Here is a 10,726-nt window from a genome sequence, read left to right on the forward strand (position 1 = left end):
TGCATGTTTCTTTTCGCAGCAGCTGGCAGACACCTGGTGGCTGGAATCATAAAATAAATGAATAAATAAAGGTCGTTTTGATGTTCAGCTTTTTTAACATTCTTTTTACAACACAAAAATGTTGTAATGTAGATTACTGTTCACTGTAGTTAAGGTCAAGTAATTGTTGAATTAAAAGATTGGCATTGGCATGTAAATGTACAGATGACATTTTTGTCCTAAGATCTTTTATCAAATCCTGACCAGCGCTGACAAGGGGAGGGCGGTGCAAGATTCATTATAGCATCACCCTGGGAGGGAGGGTTGAAGTCAACTGGGTCCTATATACTGTGCACTAGCAACGCCTCTGGTGAGTCAGCCTGCGGTGATCTGACTGTGCCAATTGCACCATCCTCCAGTAAAGAAGCTGCAGTTGGCACTCTTGTATTGTAGTGTGTGTAGCTTTAAGTTCACTTTCTTTTCTTTCTTTTTTTTTTACCATGATTTAGTTTTATATGCACACATTATTAGACTGTTTTTGTGTGCAGTGAACAATATGAAGTATATTTACATATGTTTCTCCTCACTTTACAATTAGGGCATTGAGAGTTTCTTCACAAATAACATTTAATCTTGTTTTTGATTGGAATTATTTCCATTGGAATATGCAACCTGAGAATTATAGAACATCCAGCACAATATAAAAATTGATATCTGTGTTTATAATTGTAATACATGCTATTAAAGTAATCTGTTCATATGTACATCTTCTGGACACATAGCACCACTGTAATTACTTCTTTCTGGAGTTAATTGGAATATATTGTCTGGCTTTAGGCCACAAATCCCAATATTCCCTGATAGCATCCATTGTAATCCATTAGGTCATCAATTCATAACTTCTGTAAATATCCCAAATTTCTTTAATTGGAAATAAAACCTGTCTGGGCCACTCAGAAACAGACACAAAAACTTAAATAATATTTTTATAAACCACAGAATGTGAACTATGACTTAATGCCACACAGTCCTGTTCAGCCTTCATTACAGAGAGCAGATTTGTGCTGCACGTCTCTCCAGTGGTGCTCTCCACTAACAGGATTCTGATGTGTTAATTAAGTGTTTATTTGAACAGTTCATCTTTCATTATTTCTTTGTTAAATAAAATACAATGTAGGGGATGAAATGATACTGTTCATTAAACAAATTTTGTTAACACGTCTCCCTTGAAAGCATTTAGGGCCGCACATAAGCTTAATGAGCCACTGATTACTCTGAACCAACTTATCAGAATATGGTATTCCTTGTTTCTAAAAGGAGTTCAAATCTGCATTAATCCATTTACAGCAGGTTGTAAAATATAAAGACAAATATTATGTGCACAGGCAGTAAAAATGTGGATTTAAAATTAGCGCCACTTGGTCTGCGTCATCCTCTCGAATTCCTGTTCTCTGCAACTCCTTGCTCTTCCACAGGGTGTTCACACATTAATCCCATAATTAATTCTTTCATGGTGTAAGTTCACAAATATGTGATTACAATGTTCTCAACTGAACATTTTAATGCTGATCACTACTGTAATCGAAAGCAATGGTGTTCTAGAACACTAGCTAAGAATGTTGAAAAAACATTTCAGAAAACATTCCAAAAAAAGGGTGCATCATGGCATTTGCAACACTTCCCTAAAAGAAACCAAAATACATGCACATGTGTGTTTGAGAGAAAGAAACAAATTGGTAACCCTATAACGGCCACAACACCTATATCCAACCATTTTTTTCAGGGAGGACTTAAAGGAGATAACTGTCATGTGAGGCCATAACCAGCATAGCACTTAGGTAAGAAGTAAAACAGCTAACTGAGAGCTTGAAACAAATTTAGAATCCCATGCAAAAGGTTGGTCCCTAGTACTACATCTGACAAAAACATTCTTGGTTCACAATAGATTGAGGAACCACTCGATGGCTGATAGATGGCTAATTTTATACAGTCTCGGCAGTTTATGAGAACAGTTGGCCAGCTGACTTTGCTTTCACTGGCTTATGATAGTGGTATTACGTTAAATTAATATATTTTTCATCTGTCAGGTTTACAACCATTGCCAGAAGGGAAGGTAAGGAGATTATTCTAGCCCGACTAATGGATTACTGTTAGCAAGGTAAAATGTGCACCTCTCCTCATGTAGTATAGAGCTATGTAGTAAAACTGATCAAATAATAACTGTGCAATACATTGCAATGTTATTAACAGATGCCCAGGTAGCAGAGATGGATTTCGAAGCACTAACTCTTGGTCTTGGGTGAAAAATAAAAAGTATCCAGATTAAACCCATGGACACTGTTCTTTAAAGCCAATTAACTTTTAGTAAAGCACAAAAGCCAATTTTACATTTTTTTTCACAACACAGTTTCAGAGACTTCCAAAGTCTGAATAATATGACTACTGGAAAAGGTAGCAACTTCATAAGTCTCTCAGGCAAATATTTAATTTTAATAAACTGTTTATTTTAATTTTTAATTTTAATTGAGTAATTCGTTTTAGACCAGCTGGTCATTCTTTTCAATGAAGGTGGTCTAAAATTATTTTTTTCCAGCTGATGGCATGAACTTCATATATCCAATTTTTCAGGGCAAAATGAAATGCAGTCCTCCCACTTATGAAATGCAGAATTACACCTAGTATCTTAATTCATATTCTCCTACTCCCAGGTGTTGAGAGGAAATCGAACCTTGGGCGTAAACAGGACCGTGTACAATATGAGTAAGGCTCATTGTTTTCGGGTTTTATTTTTCAAAAACAGTCCGGGAATTTAGTGTTTATTTTGAATATTTTTTAAAAGGGTGAAAATCGGTTGGAAACAGCCTAATGCAAAAATCCAACTGAAAATCTGATCATAAAAAATAACGCAAATATCAGGCTGAAAATTAGATTTTAATTCCAAACATGAGTAACTTGCTTTTCATCGTACATCAGCAGCTTGTTCGCGCTTTCTTCCAGTTTTTCTCTCCACTTTCTATTGCTGCAAGCTTGTTCCGAGCCGTCCTGCAAGCTTGGCTAACTGAATCACCAATTACAGCGCTCGAGGACCGTCCACCACTGAGGATTGTAAATGAGGAGTCGTAGACTGTCAGTAGCTATATCAAAACTAAAATAAAGAACGGTTAAACGGTGCGCACAAGGAGCAAAGGTTAGCAAATCAGCTTTCCATGTCACACAGATAGGTACACAATAAATATAAACATTACGTACAATGAAATTGTTAGCAGCAATGCACTGACAGTTCAGCCCCGTTCTGACAGTGCTGCTCACTTCCACTGACAGCAAATTAGGCTTCTCTGATTTACGCTGAGCGATAACATTATGCGGTAATATTTCCTTTATTATTCCTTATATCATATATCATCCATACATCCCTGGACTGTATATTGGAGTCCCTGCTGTCGACATCTCGATGAGGTAAGAGATCTCCGGCTCCAAAAGTGGTCAGCAGGGAGTAGTCTGTGTTATAGTCTGTGTTCAGTCTGATACAGACCGTGCAAATACAAGTAAATACAACTGACGCGTTCTCTCAATGGGTTTTCTATGGAAACTTGCTTTCTGAATTAAAAACTTGACGGAATTTAGCAACAGTATCTAAGGAACGCGAGACTTAGAACGGGCCTGACAGAGGGTCAATTTCGCCACAAGAGGTCACTGTTTACCTAATCTCACACGAACAAGAATAAACTTTTTTGATGCATGGCAACAAAATCCACGTGAAAATCTGTTTAAACCATTATTTTTAATGGTTTAAACCGACCAGCTCCTTTAAATAAATCCTGGCAGTTCTCGGTGAAAATCATTAAAACCGTAAACAATTAACCTTAAACGTGAGTAATGGGCTTTTGATCCACCTAACAATTTAAGTATGTTTTCACTGGTGTCCACAAGACAATAACATTAGGCACAAAATGTAACAAATTATTTTCAACACTTTATTTAGCTTAAATACGTCAAGAGTTCAGGCGGCTCAGTCAGAAATATTGCTTGCCAATGGAAGAGACATCTTTTAGCCCTGGCTATGACATCACGTAATTATGACTGGTAGTCTACAGTGGAGATGCTCAATTAGCTCCACCAGTAGGAGGGTTGGTTGCGGTTGGCCAGGGTTTCTTGGGCTGCTGTTGGTACTATTTTTGTGGGTGTAGGTTTGTTAGCATAGTAGTAACTTCAGAAGCAAAATTGACTTGAAAAATGGAAATAAGCAAGAAAGAGATATTCTGAATCAGTTTTTAGTATAGCTACATTCCCACTGAGCCAGCCTGTAACACAAATACAGTCATCCACAAGGGTGTGTACATGGATACAGAAACTACATAATTTGAAGCATTAAACTATAGCTCCATTTGTCTACATAGTGTTGAAACAATTGAACAGTTCACTAGTCTATCTGGTATAATCCAAAAAATGTAAATTTATTGGGTGCTCACTGGACTATTCATCCAAAAACTTGCCCAATCAGCTACTTGTTTTCACTTACTGCAATCCATCGAGTTGCCACAAATAAAGCACTGGAGGACTATGCAGACTGCAGCTGCCTGAATAACATGACCTGATATTGTGCAGTACTGCAAGGAACCCTGTGCCACACTAAACCTCATTCCCTCCATGTCCAATTGTGCATTGAAAAGCCCATTCTAAATGAAAAACATTGTTATTATTATTATTATTATTATTATTATTATTATTGTTGTTGTTGTTGTTGTTGTTGTTGTTATGACAACTAAAAATTCAGTGACCTTATAGACTTCAGCCAAGATGACAGAAAATGCAGAAGGGCAATGAAATTTCTAAATTTCCTTACCTATTGGTTTATACAAGGTAGCTTGTTTTTTTTTTTTTACTATTTTAATGCCATCCGTGTGGTGCATCTACAAACCACCTCTGGTTCCTCGTTTCCTTTAATATTTCAGGTTCTTTGTGATCTCGGAACTCACCAGTATTCTCTTTCGTATTAATGATTTTCCAGACAGTTTATTTTGGATAGCCTACGGTTTTACTTTTATGTATTTTAATTTTGTTTTTTCTTTCTTTCTTATTTCTCAGCTTCATAATGGTTTCCTTGACTTTCACTGGCACAACTCTGGTCTAATGGAAGGTGAGTTGTGCTAATAAACCATTTAGAGAGGCACACTGAATCTCAGATATGAGGTCCATTGAGTTTTTCATTGTCATTGTTTTAGAATAATATATTAAAAGCATTATCATTCATTTATTGTCTCGCATAGAGTTCTGTGGGATATACAAGACTAGAAGAACCACAGTGTGGCTCGCACACAAACATGACGACTTCCGTTAAAGTACATCTACTTAAGACTTCCGTCTGATACAGTGTAGTCTCGCATGTTCGTAAGCTGACCTAGTGCGGAAAGATCTCTTCTGCTGAATTGTAACGACCAAACAGAAATCCTGTATAGGAGCAACATATACGTTTCAATTCTTTCTGTTTTCTTAGTACCAAATGGCTAACATTGACACGGACGGAAGTTGACGTGGAACTAAGACACGTCCGTCGGTTCGACTAGGAACAGGGGCATTTTGAAATGTTTTCTTTCGTAGCATGATATAGCTAAACGTTAGTTAACATTATGTTGGAAACGCGATGTGGGAATAATTGAAATAACAGCTAGTTAAGGGCTCTTTGCTTGGTAACTAGATGGTAGCATTAGCGCAACAGTACTACCAATATAGGCAACTCGCTCTAGCTAAATTAACTAGCTATCGTTAGCTAGCTGTTTTGACAAAGTTTCGAGGGGACATTGACAGTTCCGTTTCGCTATCTCATTTGCGACAGTCTGCAAAGTATGTAGGTTTTAGTCAAGTAACAGTAGCTTGACAAATAAAATGGCGGGGTTATTGTCACCGGTGTTTATTGTTTAAACGGTAACTTAAACTAGTTTAACCAGTTAGTTTAGTCTAGCTATGTTAGTTTGATTGCCGTCTAGCATACGCGGCTTAATTCAGGGGAAATCTAGATCAACGTAATTTACCTGCTACAGTCAAGGTACGAGTCATACCTACGGGTTGAAGCCATATATATGGCGTGTTCTGTGGCTTCTCGTTAATGCACAAAGTATTTGGTCGTCTACATACAAATTACTTAAATGTGAGGTAGCATGCGGTTTTTTCAAGCCTATAAGAGGTTAATGGATCAGTATTGTCTTGTCAAGAAGATAGCTGGCGAAGGTCCTCGTGATTTGTCTTTCATATAAGCCTCTAAGCGGCTTTTGCGAGTCAGTTTCTGTTTTTTTAAAGTCTCAGTTAAATGAGAAAATGTCTCCCATTCCAATCCTCCCGCTTCTGATCAACTTCTGCATGTCGGCCCTGGGATGTGCAGCCACGATTAAACTCATTCCTGCCTTCAAAGACCATTTTATTTCGGCCCGATTGTATGGCAAGGATCTGAACAAAACCGATAAGAAGGAGATGTGAGTTGGATCACTTTCTAATGAGTTCCGTAATGGGACGGTCTTTATGATGTAATCAGATACACTATGGAAGCTGTGGCATACATGATATGACTGGCAGGGTACAAAACCTACCCAACATATTCTAACTTGTGTGTACTGCTTTGTCTTTCTCCCTACTTTCAGTCCAGAGTCTCAGGGTGTGATCTGTGGCACAGTTTTCCTCATCATCCTCTTCTGCTTCATCCCTGTACCTTTTCTCAGCTGCTTCGTGGGGGAGCAGTGCAAGGGCTTCCCGCATGATGAGGTGAGAGGACTGTTGCCATCAATCTGGGTGCAGTGTCCTCCCATGGCTAGAGTGGAGTAATCACAAATGTTCTGTCATATTTGATTTGCTACTCAGGTTTTGCCATTGTTGTGACTTTTGATTTCCTCCTCTGTTGTGGTTATAGACAGCATCAGCATTTAATTCTGTTGATCTGCTATTAACATCTGATTTTGTCATTGTTGATCTTTCCTGAAATTAATTCCCCTGGTTGTGTTGTTGCCCTTGGGCAGTTTGTGCAGCTGATTGGCGCACTGCTGGCCATTTGTTGTATGATCTTCCTGGGCTTTGCTGATGATGTACTGAACTTGCGCTGGCGCCACAAGCTGCTGCTCCCCACCGTGGCCTCCCTGCCTCTGCTGATGGTCTACTTCACAAACTTTGGTAACACTGTCATTGTGGTGCCCAAGCCCTTCCGAATCTTACTTGGAATGCACCTTGATATGGGTAAGTTCACCATGGCGACACATTGTGATTGCCCACTCAGCTTGAAGTGCTTTGTTGAGTTGTGGTTATCATAAAATTGAAATGCTGGTTGTATTTGAGAATTCATTGCGTAGAAATTGACTTTTATTTTTGATGTGCAAACAAATAATCTGCAGGATTAAGTATTCTTTTTCTTTGATATATTTTCAAAATGCATATGATTAGTTTGCGAAGCAGATTCTTAAAAATGTGGGTAAGTGGTTTAGCATTCTGTTCCTGTAGGGATCCTCTACTATGTTTACATGGGCATGCTAGCAGTGTTCTGCACCAATGCCATCAACATCTTGGCGGGCATCAATGGCATCGAATCTGGACAGGCTCTCTTCATCTCTGGCTCCATCATAATCTTCAACGTGCTGGAGCTGAATGGTGGGTGCAGTCGTCTCTCTGGCTCAGCATTATTGGTTTGTACATTAGTTCTTATGCAAGAACTAGAAAGCCCTTATGCTCAGATTCAGTACTTTAACTTCATGTATGAATCTCACAGTATTTTTATGGTGTAAGTAGCTTGTGGGGCCCAACCTCACAGTTTGGGAACTACTTGCTTAGGCTAAGATTATTTATTGTTACTGTAAAGACATGCACCTCTTGTACTGTTTCAGGAGACTTCCGAGATGACCACGTTTTTTCCCTGTACTTCATGATCCCATTCTTCTTTACCACTTTAGCGCTCTTCTACCACAACTGGTAGGTTTCTCAGCCGTCCCATGTGGAACTTCCCTCCTAGGGAAATTGGGGATACATAAACTGACCAGCTCAAATTGGGGGGCTCCAGAATGGCTGGGTCAGTGTGAAACCACTGACTCAAACTAGCTGTGCTAGGCATTGTTTTAGTCTTAGGGTGTGTCAGTAATCTATTATGACTGAATCCACAGTGACTGGACACTGGCAGAGTAGAGAAAGCTTAATTCAGTCAGGGTACTTCTGGTAGTCTGGCTACCACAATTTTAAGTCTCAAAGCTGCTTACTATATCCCTACAAATCACCTGTTGCTACTGAGAAAGTTTCCTCATCTCTGATCAGTGCTAGCTGTTCTGTTTTACACTGTGCCCTGTAGCCTGGTAAACAGTCAAGCAAGTGGATGAGTAGACAACACAGTTGCAGTGCTTTCCTGCCTGGGTTCATGGTGGCATAATGGGTTGGGGAAACACAGCACACTTAGGGAATATAAATGACATGCCCAAACTGAAAAATGTTTGTGTATTGTTTGTTTTACTGGGATCAGTTTTCAACAGATGTCGGAGTGAATCGTGTTAAACTGGAATGTTTTTTGCCATTTTACCTCAGGTACCCCTCTGCAGTGTTTGTGGGTGACACATTCTGCTACTTTGCGGGTATGACCTTTGCTGTGGTGGGGATTCTGGGACACTTCAGCAAGACCATGCTGCTCTTCTTCATCCCCCAGGTGCTCAACTTCTTGTACTCGCTCCCTCAGCTCTTCCACGTGGTGCCCTGCCCCCGACACCGCTTGCCCAGGTATTACTAATGCTGTTATCTTTGTGACTTCTCTAGCCACCCTTAAAGATGTAGATATCATTTTAAAATTTGGGAGTTTAATTCATGTTGTCCCTTTCTTTTTGAACTGACTTGTGAAGACTGAACCCTGAAACAGGGAAGCTGGGGATGAGCTACTCGAAGTTCAAAAGTAAAGATCTTTCCAAATTGGGAAACCTCATTTTGAAGGTAAGCTGAGTGCTCATGGGTTGGCTGATCTGAGTCTCATTTTTTCACTCTTGTCCTGTTAAAAATGTCCCTTTTCATTAATTCATTTCAATTATATTTCCATATTTAATTGTAATTTTCAATTAGCATATTAGTGTATATCAACAATAAATACCCAGGAATGGCCTTTTTTAGGCCTAATTTGTGTACTGGGGGTTTGAATGAGGTTTTTTATTTTAGTTTTTCATGGTTGCTGGAAAACTACTGTTGGCTAGATAATTGTTGCTGCCTGTTTGGAACTGGACCACAGCTTCACTCCCCGTTTAATGCCGTTTGCTTTCTCACCGGCACAGCTCAGGGGAGAACTGAACCAAAGTTGTCTTAATCGATCTGAAGTAAAGGTCCATAGATAAAGTCCTCCAGACAAACCAAGTGTGAAAACCACCTTAAGAGTATGGCAGAGGACCGAGGGGGGTTTAAGCAGCTTCTGTAGCAGTTCCTAATTTCCCCTGTAGGTGGCAGAGTCACTGTGGCTCGTGGAGGTGCGAAGGGGCCACGAAGGAGATGGTGAGTTTGTGGAGTGCAACAACATGACCCTCATCAATTTTGTGCTGAAGATTCTGGGACCAACGCATGAGCGGAACCTCACCACCATCATGCTTCTAATACAGGTGCAGTATGGGCTATTGTATTAAAACAGAAAAGAAAGATGTGATTTTTTTAAGGCAGCCTTTGATCTGCTAAATAGGAATTTCTTGTATCTTGAGTGTTTTTGTGTTTCTCACTAATGTTTCTCACTCACCAACGCCCTCCTCCCTAACATTTTGACTTCCATATAGATGCTGGGGAGCATTGTGGCATTTGGGATCCGCTATCATCTGGTGCGCCTCTTCTATGACGTCTAGATGCCGACAGCGATAAGAATGCCAAAAAGACTGAAGGGATGATCATTCTCAAATTATTTCTTTTACTTAAAAAAAAAAAAAAAAAAAGAATATTCTGTTAATTAACTGTGAAACTATGAATCTCAATTGTTACTGTCTGCAGCATCTGTGTCCCACATACAATTCAACAGAAGAAATATGAACATCAGTTTTCTTAACATTTCTACCTTCATCATATTGATACCATGAATCCACTTTTTAGAAGACTGGATGCTGGAACTGTTTAAATCTTCCCTTGCCCAAACAAGATTGTACTGAGGGACACAGATTTATGTCTGGAGGGCTCTGAAATGTTTAAGAATTAAGAAGAGAACGGTTTACTTGTGAAATAATTATCATGCTACCTAAACATGCTGCCTGAAGGATACTTTTTGACAACAGAGTGGTGTAATTCCAATGTGCAAATAGATGTTGCACAGTAAAGTTCTGTCTGTAAGTTACAACAGGTCAGTAAGGAAATCTGTTTTTGGAATGTGTTCTTAAACTGTTTGTAGGAAGGGAGATTTTTTGAAAGTGATTTCTGTTGTATGCAAGTCTGTCAAGTGGGATCTGATGGATGAAATCAGTAGTCTCTAAGTGGTGGCAGGACACTGTTACCTAGCAGTTAAGAGAGCATTGCAGTTCAGCGCGCTAGAAGAAACTAAAGGAAGCAAAACACTGATATGCAAATTATTCCAAGGAGGATGTCAGATTCACTCTTCTAATTAATGATACAATATTGCAAGTGTGGGGTGGGGTCAGATTGTTTTGTGGCAAAGAAGAACAGAAACACAAATTTAAAAATCAAAGTACTTATGTCATGCACATACATTGTATATTTTCAGACTAAATTAAAGACCGGTAATATGCTGTCTCTTCTTGCTATTACTAGTCAGCGAGTGAAA

General features: G+C 39.2%; 1 protein-coding gene across 1 annotated transcript; it reads left to right on the plus strand.

The window, feature by feature from the left end:
* The first annotated feature begins 5,322 nt into the window (after positions 1 to 5,322).
* Positions 5,323 to 10,693, plus strand: dpagt1 (dolichyl-phosphate (UDP-N-acetylglucosamine) N-acetylglucosaminephosphotransferase 1 (GlcNAc-1-P transferase)). The gene is made up of 9 exons (XM_064350927.1): positions 5,323 to 6,446; positions 6,612 to 6,732; positions 6,984 to 7,197; positions 7,459 to 7,605; positions 7,839 to 7,923; positions 8,524 to 8,712; positions 8,832 to 8,919; positions 9,414 to 9,569; positions 9,738 to 10,693. Exons 1-9 carry the CDS (start codon positions 6,292 to 6,294, stop codon positions 9,801 to 9,803), a joined length of 1,221 nt encoding a protein of 406 aa, XP_064206997.1. The 5' UTR covers positions 5,323 to 6,291; the 3' UTR covers positions 9,804 to 10,693.
* Positions 10,694 to 10,726: the final 33 nt, after the last annotated feature.

This window comes from Anguilla rostrata, chromosome 9 (assembly GCF_018555375.3).
Source record: "Anguilla rostrata isolate EN2019 chromosome 9, ASM1855537v3, whole genome shotgun sequence".
Classification (NCBI taxonomy): Eukaryota; Metazoa; Chordata; class Actinopteri; order Anguilliformes; family Anguillidae; genus Anguilla; species Anguilla rostrata.